The sequence below is a fragment of the Vitis riparia genome, chromosome 8, assembly GCF_004353265.1.
Source record: "Vitis riparia cultivar Riparia Gloire de Montpellier isolate 1030 chromosome 8, EGFV_Vit.rip_1.0, whole genome shotgun sequence".
Classification (NCBI taxonomy): Eukaryota; Viridiplantae; Streptophyta; class Magnoliopsida; order Vitales; family Vitaceae; genus Vitis; species Vitis riparia.
Window position 1 is genome coordinate 46,286 of NC_048438.1, and position 20,946 is coordinate 67,231.

Here is a 20,946-nt window from a genome sequence, read left to right on the forward strand (position 1 = left end):
TTATTTATTGTCTTTATTTGGTTTTATTTACCAGTCTATGTTCTTATTGCTAATCTAATATATCATTTCACTTTTTCCTTCTGTATTGCAGGTAATTTATGAACTAAAAGCTGGTGGCATTGACGAGAGGCGTTTAGTTGGTGCCAAGTTGGAGAAGCTTGCTGAGGGGGAATCAGGTAGAAATACTTCTCAAATTTGAATTACTTTTTACCAATGTATTTTATATGTTATTTATTTTTACATTATCGGGAATGGCTAAGCAAAAAGTGATGAGCACTGCAGTTATTGTTGTCTGGCGACTGGAAGAGAATTTGATATTTTTCAGTGATTTGCTTCTGTTGCAATTACACACTGATGCCCAATTTGGTTTTCCTCAAATATCTAGCATGTAACTAGTTGTAATTGCCTAACTTACATGGGTTTTCATTTTCTAATTGGCTTGTGATCACCAAATAGTGATTCATGTTCGCCTAATAATAGTCTTAGTCATTTTCTCAAAATGTGCTAGCAATTGTGGATTAACACTGGAATTTCAATTAGTTTAGTTGAGAGTTGGGGGATGGATGATTATTTGCCACAGTTTGAATTGCACTTTAGTTTGAACTACCATAAAAAGGACCTTATAAAGCCTTGTACTTTATAAATAATGTAAGACTCAAGAAACTAGCATCAACTTAAGTACCTAAGCAATCCTGTGGAAACATAGATCAAATCGAGTTTTTATGAACTGTATGCTGTATTCTTGATGCTAAGAGTTTTCCGTATATTGTTATGTGCTATGCTAAAGAGCACATACATTGTTTTTTTATTCTACTACCAAGTTTTTTCTATATTGCTGATAGGAATACAATTAAGAAGTTTCCTTCCTATTCATGTTGTCTGCATTTTGTTGGCAGAGCCTAAAGGGAAACCTACAGAGGCCATGCGAGGAGGGAGGTAATTGATATGTATACCTGCCTTTTCATATTCTTTTCTACTTCTCTGGTTTCCTAAGGTGAAACCTGGACTGACTATGGGGCATATGTTTCCTTGAAGCGTTAAGCAGGTGGACTTTTATGATGATGATGTACGCTTTTGGCAACTTTGGCGCAACCGATCTGCAGCTGCTGAAGCTCCCTCAGCTGTTAATCATGTTACTTCAGCTTTTAGTTCCCCTGCTCCATCAACAAAAGGGAGGCATTTTCTTGTTATCTGCTGTGAGAATAAGGCTATATTTTTGGATTTGGTTACAATGCGTGGACGTGATGTACCAAAGCAAGAACTTGACAATAAGTCACTTCTCTGGTAAGTCGTAATTAAAGTTGATATTTTAATGGCTGTTTATGTCACTGACAAATGCCATTTATCATTTATATGTTAAATGCCATCTGCTGATGCACTGTTGCGTACCAGTGCATGTCCAACATCTTATATTGGCTCAAATGCCTTGCAATACCTCAACCTCTGGTCATGTCTTGCTGCAACCCATACCCTGCCTCATCTAATGCATTGCCTCACTTTAGCTCACGTCCTTGCATTGGCTTAGCCCAACTCTGATCACCAACATGCCTATGCCCATGTCTTGGTGGTTGTGAATTCATGCCAACCCTCATGACTTTGAGTCTCCCCATGGCATTGGTCCCATGGTTCATCTAGGTTGCTGCCTATGGTTCACACCCATAGTGCAGCCCTAGGAAATGCTCGTCACACTTTGCATGCTTTGAGGGTTAATGTTGCATGCGTCTATCATCCACTTTTTCTGTAGCCCCATGTCATGCTGCGCCATGCTTAGACATTCATTTCCATTGCACAAGACATTGTGCCCTTGTGCCAAACCAACCAAGGCATGCCCATTATGTAGGGGTGCCATTGGATGTGTCTCGAGGCCATAGTAAGTCATCCTAGGCAATGCCCCCACATGGTCCTCTGAACACCATTGCCTCTTTAAAGAACATTTTAAGCTATTTTGGTTCTAGCAGGAGGAAATATCATTAGGGATGCTTGAGGAGATATAATGAAAATTTCTAACATTTTTTAAATTATTTTTGGGTCTTACCACCTCAACCTCCTTTTATCAAATCAAGCCATTGCTAGCCTTAGCTTACCTTGGCTGTGTTATGTTGCTGCTCATTTCATGCCATATTGCTACTCATGTGTGGGTGTGAAGCCATGTTGCTGCGTGCCTATTGTCTCATGCTTGAGCCATATTGTGGATGTGAGGCCGTATTGTTTCACATCCATGGCCTCATGGATGTGTCAACATGCTAAGTCATGAACCAAGTGCTGCCATGTTGCACACCTTTGGCCTTGTATCAATCACGCTCAAAGCCACCTTGTCTTAACTTTGGTATGCTACACTCATGCCTTAGGCCATGTACGCAGGTGCAAGGTTCCACTTGAGGGCCTTTTGCAGCACATTGGGGATCAAGGGGCTAACATAAGCCATCCTTCTCTTAGGTCCATTATTATAGTTCTCAAGTAGAAGATGGAGCATTTTATTTATGTATGTTTTTATTTTTATTTTTTTCTATGAATTATCTATTATCAAAGTTGGTCATATGTTTTTTTCCTTGTTCACATGTGTATGTTCATGAATTCATTGGCACTTTTATTTGCTGTTGCAGTATGGAGTTCCTCTCCCGATCAGCAGGTGGTGATGCTCCACTCGTTGCTTTTGGTGGATCAGATGGTGTAATAAGAGTTCTTTCAATGATAACATGGAAGGTTTGGAAGTTCATTGATCTATCATTGTTAACTACCATTTTCAGTTGTATCGTATGATACTGCTTGTTTCTTTGTAGCTTGTTCGAAGGTACACTGGAGGTCATAAAGGGTCCATTTCTTGTTTGATGACCTTCATGGCGTCTTCTGGGGAGGTAGTTCTTTATTTCCTGTAATGGAATTTATGTCATTGTATTTTACATCTTCCAGTTTGCATCACTAGGCTTTTGTTATATGTTTATTTCGAAATTTGTATTTAAGCAACTTGCTTAGGTTGAAATTTGTCTCTCACAACTCACAAATTGATGTTTTTAACCCTTCCAAACCAAAATCCAGACCATTATTTGACCAAAACTGAAAAGAATGCTTCAATTCTGAATATAGGAGCCACTTTTTATTTATCATGGAAACAACATGGCCCTGAATGAACAGGCTAGCATGTAGCTCTCTTGGGTACAGATCAAACACAGGTCTGGATAAGGACCCTTAAACAAATGGAAATTTCTTGATTGAATAGGGAAATAACAAAAATCTATCTAATAGCTGGTTGCCGTTGCTTGCAAGTTGGATCAAGTTCATAGGGTCCACAAGATCACACATTTTATAAAACCATTAAACTGCTCATTCTCCTAATTGTTCTACTCTGATCTTTCATGGGAAGTGGATAAATTGAGGTTTTGCCTGAAAAATCATGGTGACTCAAGATTAAAAGAAAACTTGAAAGCTCTACCCAGATAAATCCCTAAGTTTCTGAACACATAGCCTGTAAACTGCTCTTAATCCAAACTATTAGTAACACATTTTACCTCAACAGTAAGCCTGTTGATACTTCGACAGGTGAACTTGGAAACTCTAGATGGTGTGTCAAGTGGGAAGTCTTTTTTTGTATCTTATGGTCATTGGGAAGAAAAGTTTGAAACTTCTTAAGGGATTGGAACCCGCGGGTTTGCTGCATTGCAAATGGATACTTATTTTGGTGTTTTTTTAGTGACCTCAATATGCAAGTGGACAGCTCATATATTTAAGAACTTAGAGCTTATTGCTATGCTATTAAATAAACAAGTGGACAGTGCATTGCAAATAGATACTTATCTTGGTTTCTGTTTGTGTTAAGCATGGTTATCTTAGCTCAAGATGTTTAGCCTATTAAATAAACAACTTACCTAATGCTGCTTAGATGTTTTCCATTGTCCTTTAGCCAATGAAATAAATTTTGCTTGGGATAATAATTAGTATACAATCATACATGTTTCTGTATTTTTTAATTCATGTTGGCATGTAACTTCTTAACATATGTGTTCTTATGTTTGTATCTGAATTTAGGCACTTTTAATTTCGGGTGCTAGTGATGGTTTACTCATACTTTGGAGTGCAGACCATGGTCAAGATTCGCGAGAACTTGTACCCAAGCTGAGCCTAAAAGTATTTCCTTATTTCTCTAATTTTTCCTTCTTTTTCCTCTTTCAACATAACTTGTAACTAATAACTCTCTCTCTTTGTAAATTGGAGATTTATACTTACAGAGTCCTCTCTATTCTTTTACACAAATTTTCTTTTCCACACATGCAAGAACATTTTAAATCCTTTTCTGATGTATAAATGCAACAATTTGGTTTTCTTGAACTTGTAATATTGTTAGAAACCATTTTTAATTTTGTGATAATACTGCAAGGCTCATGATGGCGGTGTTGTGGCTGTTGAGCTTTCTAGAGTGATTGGAGGTGCACCACAACTTATTACAATTGGTGCAGATAAGACCTTAGCTATTTGGGATACGATCTCTTTTAAGGTGGTGTATTAATGTTCTGAAACTTCTTGATTTAGCTTATGAAAAAGCACATCATCTAATTGGAAACTAGTGTTGGAGTTTCAGCATGATTTTCTTCTTTGTGTTTCTCTTATTAGGAGTTGCGGCGAATCAAACCTGTTCCAAAGCTGGCTTGCCATAGTGTGGCGTCTTGGTGCCACCCTCGAGCTCCAAACCTTGATATCTTAACTTGTGTCAAAGATTCCCACATTTGGTATGCATTTTCTCTTCCTGGCAATGTTAAAAATTTCCATTAGTGTGTATTCTTTATTGCTGTGAGTAGGGCAACTTGTTTAAACAGGAATTCTCATCTGATTTTAGAACAGTTGGATGAGGCTTGGTTGATGAAAATCATGACATAAGACAACATGCCATTTCTTTATTTATTTTCAAGGACCATCAGAATTTTTATTTGCACTTTGGCAGGGCTATTGAACACCCAACTTATTCAGCTCTTACAAGACCATTGTGTGAACTTTCCTCCCTAGTTCCTCCACAAGTACTTGCTCCCAACAAAAAACTGAGGGTATGAGCTATACTTTGAGCTTTTCTTATTAAACTTTAGTTGGTGTTTTAGTTCTCGGTTTATGATGATTTTAGAATTAAAAGTTCCATTCCAATATTTGAAAGTTATGGAAGGAAAAGTTTTGATCTTGGAGTGTTGTTCAATCATGTTTGGATTATATCTTGAGTGATGAGATGCTATTGTTACGTATCCTAGATACTTTAACATGCAATAAGGTAGCTTATGTAGATAAAATGTCTCTTTTTTCCTAATGGTAGCTTACGCAGATGTAATGTTTCTTTTCTGAATGGTTCTATGTTGAAATATCTACTTTTCTTTTTGTGAATATCTTTATATAAGGCTCAGTAACACAATCAGAAACAGGAGCACCTTTGTGGCTAGAAAGGTTAGATGGTGAGGGAAGGACTATCACCTGCCACAAATAATTTCAAAAGTGGATTTCACTAATGAATCTCACTTGCTTACTGTTTGAGAGTATGATATACATCATGGGCCCAAACTTAAAAGCTTAAGCTATTAGGATTTGGGCCTACGATATAGATCATGCTCTCCAATACTTAACAATAAAGAGAATACGTTATGAGAAAGATGTGTTTTTTTCTCCTTTCCTTTCCTTTGGTTTTTGTTTTTTTTTTTTTTTTTTAATGTTTTTTTTGAGTGGGGGGTGGAGAGGGTGTTTGTTTTTCCCCCCTTCCCTCTCTTTGTTGCTGTGTGGTCCTATCTGAAATGGACTCTGAACATGCTCTTGATAACTGAATGCAAGAAGAATTTGCCTCCCTCTCCTGCCTTCTTCCTACCGGGTTGTAGTTAGTGTCACCATACAAAGCTCCCTGGATTGCTTCTTTGATATGCTTAAATGACTTATTAGAATGATTCCCTCCCCTCTATTTTCTTCTTCGCTTTTGAGATAGGAAACTAGCTTTTATTAATAAAAGGAGACCAAGAGAGTAAAGAGGGTTGGGTGTCACTGGTCTGCTGTTTTTTTTTTCCTTCTTTCTGTGATGGGGATGAGTCACACTTCAAGGTGTATTCAAGAAAAAGAAGGAAAGGAAAAAAAGGGGAATGTTTTAGAATTTGGAAAGGTTTGGAATTCTCCTCAAAAAAGGGGGAAAAACAGAATTCTAAACTCAATTATCTAAAATAATCTTTTTATCCTAAAGTTTCTATTTTGAGTCCTTAGAATCTAAGTTGTCTTTATTAGAAAAAAGTAAGTTTATAATTCTAAAAAGGGATTTTTTTTAGAAGATTTAATAGTTTTAGGAAAGGAATAAGAGTTCTAATTAGTTACTATGTAGGTTATATTTACTTTCTATAGGCGCTTCATCAAGAACTTTAGCAGCCTTATAGCCTATGGGTAGTTAAGAGGTACTTATTCATACTATTGGCTAATGTGATTTTGAGGAGTATGAACCAAAGGCCTCTAAGGTCTTGAATCTGCTCAAATAGGAACCATCACTATCTTTTTGTTTGTCTAGTAGTTGCTATCCTACAACAAGAATGTTAATTTGGTACTTTATTATAAAGATTTTTCTCTCCAATCTGTTCCATCCATCAATGGGTTCATGTGAGAAAAGTGCTTGAATTAATATTATCTATGATTCGGTAAGTGGTGGTAGTGCTTTAATATGAGTTATTAGAAAATAAGTTGCTTTCATAGCCGTTGCTAGCAATGCAATACTTGCTGTTGGAGGAATGAGTAAAATCAAGGAAGAGAATGAGTTGGTGCTACATTGGAACTACACTAGACGTGCTTACTGTAGCCCTTAGAAGGGTTAGCAGGGAAAACGACCCTGTTGATTAAAGTAAAGGAGTAGGGGTCTAGTGCTTTTGTAAATGGAAATGGGAAAAAAGTTCCTTTCCCTGAGAAGTTGGTTGGACTACACTCTTATAGAATTAGCGGATTTGTCTCAAAGAGCCGTTTGACGGGCACACCCATGAGAGAAAGCCTAGCCTTATCTTAACCTTCTGATCCTAGTTGGCTTGAGTAAGGCAGGCTACTTCTTAGCAATCTACAAAACATTGAACCAGATACAACATTGGTTAGCAAGTAATCCCTCTAGCCAAGACTAGTTGCCTTTTAGAGCCCTTCTTCACATCAAATGGATGATAAATCATCAACCGATTCATTAACAAATAGAGAATACAAAATTGAAGATAATGCCAATTTTTGCATAGTGGCAACGAAAGACAAACTATAAACTTTCGATAGCTAGATATGGTTTACCGATCCATTGGTGATGCTAATGGGAGTTCAAGAGGTGGAGAGTCAAAGCTTACTTCTGGTTCTAGTGTCTCTTCCCCTCTTTCAGTTGAAAGAGATGGGGGATGAGATGAATAAAAGACTAAGGTGTATGAGTTCGGCTATATGATTGGGATGGATCACTCAATCTTTTTTCTTGACTTCAATGAGAGCTGATCGGGAATAACCTATTTTCCATGTCCATTTGGAAGTCTAGTCCCTAATTCGTCTATCCCCAGGACTCTTTCTTGTGAACTAGGGTCAAATAAATAGATGGATCACCCTTTCTTGTCATGGAAGTTGGGCACTCACTTGCATCTATTTCATTGTGTCTATTATGTTCACTTGCCTGAACCGTCTAAAGGAAGTTGGGCAAGAGGGCGGTTAAATGTGTGTTCATTAGATGTTCATTGAGAGGAAAGGATGAAGAAAGAAAACAACTACTCTATATGGTAAAATATAGTAAAAAAACACTTCTTAAACAAAGAATTAACAAAGAAAAGGGGAAAAACTAGCCCATTAGAGGGCTGATACGATAATAGCCCTTTCTTGAATTGCATATCTATTTGATCAATACTTGCGGCGTTGATCATCCCTCTCAAAAATGAAGATTTGAAGCCTTTAACCAGGTGATATTGTGGCACTAAACATGATCACCCTTGTGATGGATAGCTTCCCAAGCAGATTTGAACGTTAAATTAAATCAACCCCCTTGCCACCATTGGAGTTGGGGTTTAAGCAATAAAATCTTTCATAAGGGAGCCCGAAAACATTGATTGAATGTCTCCCTTTTTTTTTTTTTTCATAGCTGCCCACGTCAAACCAAGCCAACCTTCATTTTATGTTGTTCATGCCCCATACCCTTTATCAAATAGCCTTAATAGCCATTTAAAACACTGGTTTCAACCTAGCATATATCAAAACCTTCACTAAAAGAAAGTTGGTCCATTCTGAGTTATAAAGTGCTTAGGTGAAAGTGCTTATTTGCTAGAGCTACCCTCGAAGTTGCGCTTCTATCCAATCTTTAACTTGGAAGATTTGTTTGCCTATTGTGGTCATCAAGACAATATGAGTGAGGACATTGATATTCAACTACCTCATTAAGTAATGAGATTGGGCATGTTCTTTCAAATTATATCAACTTGTCAATGTGAAATGGCCAAACAAACCACACTTTAAGAATACTTTGATTACGACCATTGATTTTCAAAAGCTCAATCTGACTTTTATGAAGTTTATCAAGAAGTTTTAAAATTCTCTTTAAAATAGGAAAAAAATCTTTAAACTTTTTATTTGTATACCATAGTTGTGAAAGGCGCGCCTAGGCTCAGGGCGGCGTGACGCCACCCTCCGACGCCTCGCCTGAAGGCATGCGACGCCCCTTCACGAAGGTGCCGCTTAGGCGTGCAAGGCGCGAGGCGGTCGCCTGACTCGCCTCTGACCAGGTACGCCCTCCTTCTCCTTCTTCTCCTTCTTCTTCCTCCGTTGGGTTGCAGAGGGCTGGGCTGAGCCTTAATTTTTTATTTATTATGTGGGTCCAAAACGATGCCGTTTTAGCCCATTTCAATTTTAAAGGAACATGCCAAAACGACGTCGTTTTGGAGCCTGTTCCTTTTTTTTTTTTTTTTAAAAGGCCAAAACGACGTCGTTTTGACTTGTTCCTCCCTTCCAGTCCCTTTTTCTGGTCTTTCTCAACTCGAGACCACTCCCATTCGTGCCCTAGCCTCAGCCGTGCTGGAGAAGTGAAGAAGAAGAAGAAGAAAAAGAAAAATAGGGGAAAAATAGGAGAAAAATAGAGGAAAAATAGTCACGTACCTTCTGGATCTCGGTATTTTTCTCTTTTCTTCACTTTTCTGCATTTTTTTCCATTCTTATCTCATAACTCTCATTGACAATTTTTTTTAAAATATAAATATTGTATTTAGACATAAAAATTTTACTAAATAAAAATAAATAAACAAAAAACACTTACGGATATTTGTTGTTAATGTGATATGCATTTTTTTTTCAATTTTTTTTTAATTTAATTTTAATTATTTTATTGTAGAGTATAGATAATTTGTTTGCAAGATGGATAATGAGAGTGAAACTCAAGTGGACTTTAGTGCAAGTGGAAAAAGAGATCCCGGATGGAAATATGCTCGTTTGGTTAATGAAAAAGATTTGAACACCATCATATGTATTTTTTGTGATAAAGTAACCAAATGAGGCATATATGGACACAAACAACATCTTGTTGGTGGATATAGAAATGCTAAAAAGTGTAGAAAATGTCTGGAACATGTTAGAAAAGAAATGGAAGAGTTTATGAGTTCCAAGAAAAATCAAAAAGAGCAAATGAATATGGGGAGCGAAGATGTTAATGAAGATTTGTTTGGTTTGGAAGATGAAGATTTTGGTGAGGAGATTAATAGTAGAACGAATGTCACCAACATTTCTAGTGGAGGTAGTAACTGAGGAGGAAGTGGTGGTAGGATGTTTTCTTTAAAAAAGCCAAGACAAAAAGGTCTTATGGATTATTTTTTCACTCCTAATGCAGAGATGGTTGTTCAAAATCGAAGGAGTGGAAAGATGAATCAAACTACCATCAATGATGCCTACAAAAAGGAAGCAAGAGAAAGAGCTTGTATGCTTATCACAAGATGGATGTATGAGGCTGCTATTCCATTTAATGCAGTCACATATCCGAGTTTCCAACCAATGATTGAGGCTATTGACCAATATGGTGTGGGTATGAAGGGACCAACTTTTCATGAGGTAAGAGTTACTAACCTTAAGAAAGAATTGGCTCTCACAAAAGATTTGATGAAAGATCATATGGTGGAATGGGGAAAAAATGGATGTTCAATTATGTCGGATGGACGAACCGATAGGAAAGAGAGAACTTTGGTGAACTTTTTGGTTAATTGTTCAAAGGGAACCATGTTCATGCAATCCATTGATGCTTCTTCAATAATTAAGACGGGAGAAAAGATGTTTGAGTTACTTGACAAATGGGTAGAGCAAGTTGGCGACGAGAATGTTATTCAAGTTATAACAGATAATCACTCAAGTTATGTGATGGCAGGTAATAAATACTATTTCTTGAATTCTTATCTACTTTTAAAATTTGAATTATTTATCTTGAGAACTTATGTAAATTTATTATCTACAATGTCACATAGGGAGGTTGTTAGAATTAAAGCATCCGCATTTGTATTGGACACCATGTGCTGCACATTGCCTTGACTTGATGTTGGAAGATATTGGAAAGCTACCAAACATGAAGAAGACATTTGAGAGGGCTATATCACTAAATGGGTATATTTATAATCGCTTAGGGCTACTCAACATGATGAGGCGGTTTATTGGACAAAGGGAATTGCTTAGGCCTGCTAAGACTCGGTTTGCAACTGCTTTCATCACATTATTGCAATTGCATGAACAAAAAAACAACTTGAGGAAGATGTTTACAAGCTTAGATTGGTCAGATAGTAAATGGGCTAAAGAGCAGAAGGGGAAAACTATAGCCAACATAGTTCTAATGCCTTCATTTTGGAACACTATTGTGTTTTGCTTAAAGGTTTCGAGTCCCCTAGTTCGTGTGCTTCGTTTGGTTGATGGTGAAAAAAAACTCCTATGGAAATGATGATGATGATGATTTTGTTGATTTAGAGGAGGAGTGATGATTGCTTGTTGTGGACAAATTTATTATTTAAGTGTTTTTTAATGATGTTTTTGAATTGTGGACAAATTTCATGTTTTGGACCTTTTGGTTTGGAAACTTTGGATTTGGATATGTATTAGGCTATTAGCAATATGGATTTGGATTTGTTTTTATGCTTGGAGTTCTTTATTTTTATGTTTTTTGTTGATTAAATTGAAGTTTTGGATGATATTTGATGATTTATGCATTTAGAACAAATAAATGATTGTTAAATTTGATTATATTATATAAAAATATATATGTAAATTAGGTGCAACTTGCGCCTCAAGCTCCAGGACTACTTTGCGCCTTGGTGCGCCTTGAGCCTTTTAAAACTATGTTGTATACACAAATTTCTTTGAAAAAAAATTATACATAATCAAATTGGATTTTTATTGATTTCAAGAAGGATGTGGGTCCAGTCTCTCTTTTGTCCTCTAATACTTTTATTCTTAGTTGCTAATCAAGGAATTGAAGAAGCTTGATTTTAATAAGTTTGAACTCAATTTAGGCCTTGACTTGATTTAGTTTTGAGTGTTGACTTGACTTGAGTCTTGTTTTGACTTGGACCTTAGCATGATTTGAACCTTGGCTTGACTTGGGCTTTAGCAAGACTTGAGCTTTGGTTTGATTTAGGCTTTGATGCGACTTGGGCCTTGGTTTGATTTGGATCTTGGTGTGACTTGACCTTTAGCTTGACTTGAACAATGTCAATAAAGGGCTTAGGTAGCTTGATCTTAGATCGACGAGCTTTTTTTTTAAGATTTTGATCTTAAAGCTTGAAACTTGAGGCTTAGAAATCTTGACAAATTCAGAGACACTCTAAAAAAACTGAAGATTCATTAAAGTTTTCTTGAAGATTTGAAAAAGCTTTGGATCTTTCTCTAAGAGCTCCCCTCCAACTCTTGTCTTTTGAGTTATTTTCTATTTCCCTTTTGACTTGTCTTTAGTGCTTTAGAAGGAGTCCTATTTGTAGGGATTGTAAGCATCGTATTTGGATAGTTTTTTAATTCTTTAAAAATATTATTCCTTTGTTAAAGTTAAAATTAAGGTAGATTTGAAAGACCATATTTGATAGTCGTAACCGTTTGAAATAATATTTTTAGTTAAAAAATAATATTTAAGGAGATTTGTAAGACCATATTTGTCATTCTTCAGTTTATTTCTTAACAAGAATTGATAGTTACCTTTTCTATTATCCAATTTACCATTTTATTTATTCTAACAATTATATTCTAATTGTTAGAATATGTATTTTCTTTATTTAAATGGAAGACAACTTGTCTTCTCTTTGTGTGGGGGCCATGGTCCACATGACATTGTTTTATTGGTAGAAAATTTATGGCACATGACGATTCTTAATTGGTCTCAATCTAAGTTCTTATGAATATTTAATTATTTTAGTTGGTCCATAATTAGCTTCATTTGAGAATTTGGTAAGCTGTAAAAGGTTAAATTTTGCCATTCTACATTATTTTCTAAAATAATCTTTTTATCCTAAAGTTTCCACTTTGTGCCCTTAAAATCTAGAAGTTTGCTTTATTTGAACTTTTATTACTAGAAGTTTTTATAAAGTAAGTTTCTAATTAGTTACTATATATGTTATGCTTACTTTTTCGCCGTTTAATGTAAAACCAAATTAAATATTGATAATCAATAATATTAAGTTTTTATTTGCATAGTTTGCAATTCTCAATGGTGGGGCTCCATTGATTTTCTTATAGGTGAGACTCTTGGAAAGCCTTAGTGAGATTCTAAGGTTCCATTCTTTTTCTTTTTTTTTTCATCTTTCTTTCCTTATATTTTATTTTATTTTTCTCCATTGCAATAAATTTTAATCCTTGTTCCTTCGGAGGGAGAAGGAGCTCCAAAGGGGGCAAGAGCTGGTTTGCTGTGGAATCAAAGACATTTGAGATCTCCATTGAAGAGACTCGAGGCAAACTGAGGGGGGTTATTCTGGAAAGAAGCAAAGGCTTCTCTTCTTGGATAAAATTTGGAGAAAAGAGCCTTAGTTCTCGGTTGGAAGGAGTGGAAGAGTGGTGCAGAGAAGAATCAAGCTCGAGGAGCCTTAGAGCTTGGGAAGAAGGAGGAAGAAAATATAGGTTGGAGTGTCGTTCAATTGTTGCAGGTAGGTATCTGCTATGTTCGGTGAGGGACTTGGAGGCGAAGAGGTTTTGTCTAGTTTTCCCAGAAGGTAAGGGCTTAGTAGGTGGTTGGTTCATGCTGGCTCAGAAGCTAAGAGCCCTTGGAATTACTAATCAACCCATGAGGAAGGTTGAACTGGGTAATTCCACCTCTGTAAAGGAAGATTATAGAGGTAAAGGAAAGGAGAAAGGGAAAGGAGTTATTCCAGATGCTGTGAGAATGGAGAAAGGAGAATTCGGGGAAGCTTTATGGGTGCATGTTGGTGAGCGTGACTTGACCAGCAGGGAAGTGCAGCTTAGTCGCTTCTTGGTAGGATGTTTTGGTGATAGTGTTGAGGATGTTCCGCCCTTGTCCTTATTGGAAGAGTGGGCGTATGAAAGTTGGTCTCTCAAGGGAGGTTTAAAAATCTCCAGGTTGGGTGGAGCTCTAGTGTTGTTCGAATTTGAAGATAAAGTGGAAGCGGACTGGGTGCTATTAAGGGGTAGTAGAAGTCTTCAGATGAGAGAGTTTTTCTTGCAGAAATGGGGACCTGAAGTGGGTTGTTGCAGAAATGGAAGCCACCCAAAGGATGTGTGGGTGAAAGTAGTCGGTCTACCACTTCACCTTTGGAGTAGAGAAGTGTTCAAGAGTATAGGAGAGAGATGCGGGGGATTCATAGCTGTGGATGAGGATACAACCTTTTTCTCCGAGCTACAGTGGGCTCTCATTTTGGTGAGAGCTCCTGGGAAGATTAGACAGGGTTCGTTGCAGGTGGTAGCCGGGAACTGTTGTTGGACGGTGGGTGAGTCTTTGGTGGAAAAATCCTCCATGGTTCTCGGAGGTGGTAGCAAGATCACCCTGGTTTAATGAGGAGAGGCGGGAGGTCAGGGATGAGGGTAGGGGGGATTCACGCGCCAGTGGTAGCGTGAGAGGTTTTCAAAATGGCAAAAGTGGTTTGCAGGCTCAGGGGTCAGGGGATCAAGTTGAGTGTGGCAGAGGGCAAGGTGGGGCGGCAGGTGCAGAGGTGGCTGAGGAAAGGAGGCCCTTCGCAGGTGATTTGGGCCCTTCAAATAGCGGATTTGGGCCCAGAAAAGATAAGGGGCAGGCTTTAAAAGGAAATAGAGACTTGGGCTTAAGTGAGGAAAGGTTTTGGGCCAAAAGCCCACTACCCGTTAGTTTTAAAAAGGCGGGCTGGGGTTAGGCTTCTAAGCCCACTTCTGGAATGGAGTTTGTGGAGCGGCCATCCTCGGCTAGGGCTTCCTCAGTTCCCGCGGAGGCTGAAGAGGGGATGGATCCAGAGCTCATGGCGTTCCAAGCTGAAAATGCCGTCGTGTTGACGTCGCGTGGATGGAGAGGCACCGACGAGGCTTTGATGGAGGAGGCTTCTAGGTACGACGCTGGTCCTTCTCCTCTTTCTCAGTTGGGGCATCGGGGACACTCCTACCCTTCTTCTTCTTCTTTTGGGGGCAACGCCGAGGCTGTAGGGACTCCGGAGGGGGTGATATTTGGTGCGGAAGGGGAGTTGGATTGTCACGAGACAAGAATGGGGAGAAACAGTGCCACGTCGGCTGGCGGAGACTGGAGTGGACATCTTCAGGACTCGGGTGACGCCGAAAGAGGAAAGGAGCTAGCTCTGGTACTAGTTGGGGAGGTTTTTATGAGTCTCTGTGAGGAAGAGGAAGCATGTTACATAGATGAAGGGGGAAGTGGGGAAGGGTGGAGTACTAGTAGCCTTGCGAGATTCAGTCACTGTTTGGGGATGCCGACGGAAGGCTTCGAAGAGGAAATCTTATATCTCTTAAGGAGAATGAAAGGGAGAATGGAGCAAAAGGGCAGGGAAGGGGCGACTAGGAAGGCGAGCTTAAAATCTTCAAAATCCAGTAGGGAACTCAAGAAGTTGGAGTGGACTATTAGTTACAAAAAGGTGAAAATGGGATCTAGCACGGGTATTTTTGGAGGGGCTTCAAGATCAGGGTGTAAATGAAGATAAGAATTCTGTCATGGAATGTTAGAGGGGCTAATGATAGGGATAAAAGGAGGATCATCAAGTCAGTTATTAAATCCCAGAGAGTGGACGTGGTTTGTATACAGGAAACTAAAATTAAAGAAATGACTATGGGGCTTGTTCAAAGTTTGGGGGTGGGAAGAAATATAGAGTGGAGAGCAGTCAACTCTAGGGGAGCAGCTGGGGGTATTTTGGTGTTCTGGGACAACATGGTGGTGGAGCTGGTGGGATGGGAAAAAGGAGTGTTCTCAATTTCGTGCCGGTTCAAAAATTGTGTGGATGGTGTTGTGTGGGTGTTCACTGGGGTGTATGGGCCGGTTTGCAGTGGTGATAAAGAGGAGTTTTGGGAGGAACTTGGGTCAGTTAAAGGGTTATGGAGTGACCTTTGGTGTGTGGGAGGGGATTTCAACTTGCTAAGGTTTCTAGAGGAGCGTAGCAGGGGAGGTGGTCTTACAGCTTCTATGAGGAGATTCTCAGAAGTGGTAGAGGATCTGGAGCTTAGGGACTATCCATTGAGGGGGGGTCCGTTTACTTGGAGAGGGGGTTTGAATAACCAGGTCTAGTCTAGGCTGGATAGGTTCTTAGTGACGGATAATTGGGATAATATGTTCAATGGTGCTGTGCAGGGCATTCTCCCCAGACCTGTCTCGGATCACTTCCCCATTCTCTTGGAAGGAGGAGGGCTGAAGAGGGGTCCTTCCCTTTTCAGGTTTAAGAACATGTGGTTGGAGGAGGAGGGTTTTAAAGACAAGTTGAAGACATGGTGGGGGAGTTTAAATTTTACTGGGTCATCCAGCTACATTTTAGATGCTAAATTGAGGGCCCTTAAAAATATTCTGAAGATTTGGAATAAGGAAGAGTTTGGGTTAGTTGAGGCTAAAAAGGGTGAAGCTCTTAAGCAGGTTGAGTATTGGGATGAAAAGGAGAAATATGATGTTTTAAATATGGAAGATTGTGAAGCAAGAAATGGAGCAAGGGAGGCCTACAAGTCTTGGGTGATAAAGGAAGAGATTTTTTGGAGGCAGAAGTCTAGGGAGTTGTGGTTGAAGGAGGGGGATAATAATACCAGATTCTTTCATAGGATGGCGAATGCTCATAGTAGAAGAAACTGGCTGTCCAAGTTGAAAGTTAATGGCTGTTGGCATTCAAAGGAAAATAACTTAAGAAACAGTGTGGTGGGGGCGTTTCAAGAGCTGTACCAGGAGGAAGAGGGGTGGCGCCCTAGTGTTGACGGGATCTCTTTTATGAGGTTAGATATCAGTGAGGCTGAGGGGTTGGAGATCCCTTTCTTGGAGGAAGAGGTGTTAGCAGCTCTTATGGACCTAGGCAAAGACAAAGCCCCGGGGCCAGATGGCTTTACAATGGCGTTCTGGCTTTATGGGTGGGATGTGGTGAAGTTTGAAATTATGGGCTTTTTTAGAGAATTCCATGAAAGGGGCAGATTTGTAAAATCCCTAAATGCAACCTTCTTGGTTTTAGTCCCTAAGAAGGGAGGGGCAGAAGATTTGAAAGATTTCAGACCGATTAGCCTTGTGGGAAGCCTTTACAAGTTGTTGGCCAAGGTGTTGGCAAATAGAATCAAGAAGGTTATGGGAAAAGTGATTTTGGAACCCCAAAATGCCTTTGTGGAGGGTAGACAAATTCTTGATGCAGTTTTGATTGCTAATGAGGTTGTGGACTCCAGATTGAAAAGCAATCAAGGGGGCGTGATGTGCAAATTGGATATAGAGAAGGCCTATGATCATGTTGGCTGGAAGTTCTTGTTGGCTGTGTTAAAGCAAATGGGATTTGGGGAGAGATGGATTAAGTGGATAGAGTGGTGTATCTCAACTGTAAGATACACGTTCTGATAAATGGCTCTCCTTCCGGATTCTTCCAAAGCTCAAGGGGTTTGAGACAAGGTGATCCTCTATCCCCTTACCTGTTCGTGATAGCTATGGAGGTGTTTAGTTACTTAATGAGAAGGGCCATCAGTGGGGGCTTTTTATCTGGTTGGAGGGCTAGAGGTAGGGGTGGAGAAGGGATTCTGATATCCCATTTGCTCTTTGCGGATGACACCTTGGTGTTTTGTGAGGAGTCCCAGGATCAGTTGACTTATCTAAGTTGGCTTCTCATGTGGTTTGAGGCTTGCTTAGGTTTGAAAGTTAACTTGGAGAAGAGTGAGCTTATTCCGGTGGGGAGGGTGAATGATATAGAGGATTTGACTCTGGAGTTGGGTTGTGAGGTGGGTGATCTGCCTTCCAGTTATTTGGGTTTGCCTTTGGGGGCACCTTTCAAATCAGAGGTGGTATGGGATTGTGTTGAAGAGAGGTTTAGGAAAAGGTTGGCTATGTGGAAGAGACAGTATATTTCCAAGGGGGGAAGACTCACCCTTATTCGGAGCACTCTTTCCAGTTTGCCGGTTTACTTCATGTCTCTTTTCCTTTTGCCCAGAAAAGTAAGGATGCGGTTGGAGAAGATTCAGAGGGACTTCTTGTGGGGGGGAGGTGCTCTTGATCAAAGGCCTCATCTGGTTAGGTGGAATCTGGTTTGCTTGGAAAGGAAGAAAGGTGGTTTGGGGTAAGAAACTTAGCGTTGATGAATAAAGCTCTCTTGGGTAAGTGGAATTGGCGTTTTGCCATTGAAAGAGAGGTGTTGTGGAAGAAAGTGACCAGTCACAAATATGCTGTAGAGGAGGGGGGTTGGTGTACTCGGGCCGAAAGAGGGGGGCATGGTGTAGGGCTTTGGAAAGCTATTAGAAAGGAGTGGTTGGGTATGTATAGCAGTTTAGCCTTCCGTGTGGGCAATGGTCGGAGAGTGAGATTCTGGAAGGATAAGTGGTGTGGAGATGAGTCTCTCTATGAATCCTTCCCTTCTCTTTTTGCCATTTCTCAGGCTAAAGACGCGTGGGTATCGGAAGTGTGGAACCCAGATGGTGTAGGGGATGGTTGGACCCCTTTGTTCTCAAGGGCACTTAATGATTGGGAAATTGAGATGATGGAACAGTTTATGCTTAAAATCCAAGCTGTTAGGGTGCAAAGGGAGAACGAGGATAAGATGGTTTGGACAGCATCTAAAAGTGGTGTTTTCTCAATCAAGTCGCTTTACTCTATTTTGGAGCCTGGTGGTTCAACTATGTTCCCTTATGTTGGTGTTTGGAGAGCGAGTGTGCCGCCAAAGGTAGCTTTTTTCGCGTGGGAAGCATCCTGGGGCAAAATCTTAACTCTAGACCAACTTCAGAGGAGGGGTTATTCTTTGGCAAATAGGTGTTTTCTTTGTCTTGCTGAAGCAGAAACGGTGGATCATCTTTTACTCCATTGTGTTATGACGAGGACATTGTGGAATCTTCTTTTTTCTCTCTTTGGTGTGGAGTGGGTTCTCTCTGGTATAGTTAAGGAAACTCTCCTGGGGTGGCATGGAGCGTTTCTGGGGAAAATCCGTAAAAAGGCGTGGCAAATGGCCCACTTATGTATATTTTGGTCAGTTTGAAAGGAAAGAAATTCGTTGGCTTTTGGGAATGAGGTGTTGTCAATCCAAAGGTTGAAACATTCTTTTTTATGTAATCTGTGGTCATGGGTGAGGATGTTTATAGTTTTGAGCCCACGATCCCTGGTTAGCTTTTTTGAGTGGCTAGGCTTTTGTTATAGGTAGGGGTTTCGGCTCGCTTCCTTGGTTTAGAGTCGAGGGGCTGCTTTTGTATACTAAGGTATACCTAGAGGACACTAGTTTGGTGTTTCCTCTTTCATTTTAATATACTTTTCTTTACTTATCAAAAAAAAAAATTATTAAAAGGAGAACAAAGAGATAAAAAGGGTGGGCTCTTAATAATCTTTTAGTTTGTTTGTTAGTTTGGTTTTTAATTTTTTCAATTTATGTATTTGGTGGTTATGGAGGAGATGTATTTATAACTAAAAAGGGAATGCAAAGGGTCAAGATGGTTTTATGTCACTAATTTGTAGGTGAAGGGGGGTTGGGGCTATAGTTTTGTTTTGGGTGATTAGTAATTATAAAGGGTCTTTGGAAATACAATTGTTGGTTACAAAGGATTATGGATCTCAATAGGAGAGGTTTGGTCTGAGGTGACCACCGATTATAGGGATTCTTGGAGATATAACCATCAAATGTAAAGGATTATGAATCTTGATGGGGGGCGAGATTGCGCATCCTCATGGAGGCATAGATCAACTTCTTGAGGTTTGCCAAGAGAGAAGCCTCTTCTCTTGTTGATGTTGTTAGGGATCTCATGCCTCCTAAAGTTTTGTTGCTCTAGCAAGCCAAAGACTTCCTAGTGTTGGGACTTTTATCTTTCTCTTTATTTTCTCTTTTACCCCTATGTAATTTTTCTTTATTTCGAAAGATTTCTCATCCTTTATTTTGAACAGGTAAATATTTATTGTAAATAATAAATCCTTGTTGAAGTCTGGTTTCATAAGGATCCCAACTTAGCTTCTTTATGTGCTTACTGTGAAATTATTTTGTCAATTTCTCGCATATGTAGCTCTGATACTCTTGAATTGCTATTGCAGGTTTATTGTATGGTCGCACATCCTTTACAGCCACATCTTGTTGCTACTGGAACTAATATCGGTGTTATTGTCAGTGAGTTTGATGCTAGATCTCTTCCAGCTGTAGCTGCTCTACCAACACCAGTAGGGAGCCGAGAGCATTCTGCAGTCTATGTAGTTGAGAGGGAACTGAAGTTACTTAATTTTCAGTTGTCTAGCACAGCAAATCCCTCTCTGGGAAGTAATGGCTCCTTGTCTGAAACAGGAAGATTCAGGGGAGACTCATTGGAACCTTTACATGTCAAGCAGATAAAAAAGCATATTAGTACACCAGTTCCACATGATTCATATTCAGTCCTTTCCATAAGCAGTTCAGGAAAGTAAGTTGTCCCTTGCAATTATTTTCCCACATTCTAGTGATGTTTGTTTATGAAATTCACTTTTTGGAGCTGTCCGTTTTTTTTTTTTTTGCTAAGTAAAGGCAATTGTATTAAAAGAAAAAGTATACATGATGTATACAAAGCAATCAAGGTGCGAATACACAAAAAACAAGCAACCACACCCTAAGAATAACAATCCACAAATTCTAGCAAGGACATAGGACCATCCCTAATGTACAATCTAATCCTAATCCCAAAATAAATACAAAAAGGAGCTTTTAAAAGTTAGGACTAAACTGTAAGACTCAAAGGAATGCCACGGTCAATGAAGTGTGGGACTCAAGCCTTGGTCAAGGAGGTTGGAATCTTAGATTTGCTAGAGATTTCAATGATTGGGACCTGGATCAAATAAGAGATATGCTTAATTTGCCGAGGGACTTCAGGACTTCTCCTGAGGAGGAGTTTGCGCCTTCCCGAATAGATGCATTTGGATGGATAAGGTCCCAACAAAAGTTTCTTTTTTTGCTTGGGAAGCCTCGTGGGGGAAGATCCTCACTTTGGATAGGCTTCAAAGAAGGGGGTGGCAGCTCCCTAACCGATGTTTTTTGTGTGGCTGTGAAGAAGAAAATGGTAATCACATTCTTTTACATTGTATAGTGGTTAAGACTTTTTGGGAGATTGTCCTCGCCATTTTTGGGGTTCAGTGGGTGTTCCCTGAGTCTGTTAAAGAAGTGTTATTTAGTTGGAGGGGCTCTTTTGTGGGGAAAAAAAGAAAAAAGATCTAGAATTTCATTCCGTTGTGTATATTTCTTTTAAGAGGGGGGAGGGGAGGGAGGGGAGGGGGGGGGGGGGGGGGGGGGGGGGGGGGTGGTTAGCTATACAGAAACTCAAAAATTCTTTTGTATGTAATCTGTGGAGTTGGGCTAGGGTGTACATCGGAGAGGAGTCCTCTTCTCTCTTAGGCTTTTTGGAGTGGCTCGCGACCACTTAAGGGTT

The 20,946-nt window shown here is 39.5% G+C and overlaps 1 protein-coding gene across 2 annotated transcripts in view; it reads left to right on the forward strand.

Annotated features, from left to right (window-relative positions):
* The window catches only part of LOC117920139, a 62,049-nt gene that overhangs the window by 705 nt on the left and 40,398 nt on the right, over positions 1-20,946 (forward strand). For both annotated transcript variants that reach the window (XR_004652209.1, XM_034837500.1), the window contains exons 3-12: positions 92-176; positions 897-936; positions 1,036-1,284; positions 2,604-2,703; positions 2,781-2,855; positions 4,024-4,122; positions 4,373-4,489; positions 4,606-4,721; positions 4,934-5,033; positions 19,592-19,950. Coding sequence is in view for 1 of the 2 variants with exons in the window: in XM_034837500.1 (XP_034693391.1) it covers positions 92-176; positions 897-936; positions 1,036-1,284; positions 2,604-2,703; positions 2,781-2,855; positions 4,024-4,122; positions 4,373-4,489; positions 4,606-4,721; positions 4,934-5,033; positions 19,592-19,950 (1,340 nt within the window). In the remaining variant the exon portion in view is untranslated. The remainder of the gene's footprint in view (positions 1-91; positions 177-896; positions 937-1,035; positions 1,285-2,603; positions 2,704-2,780; positions 2,856-4,023; positions 4,123-4,372; positions 4,490-4,605; positions 4,722-4,933; positions 5,034-19,591; positions 19,951-20,946) is intronic.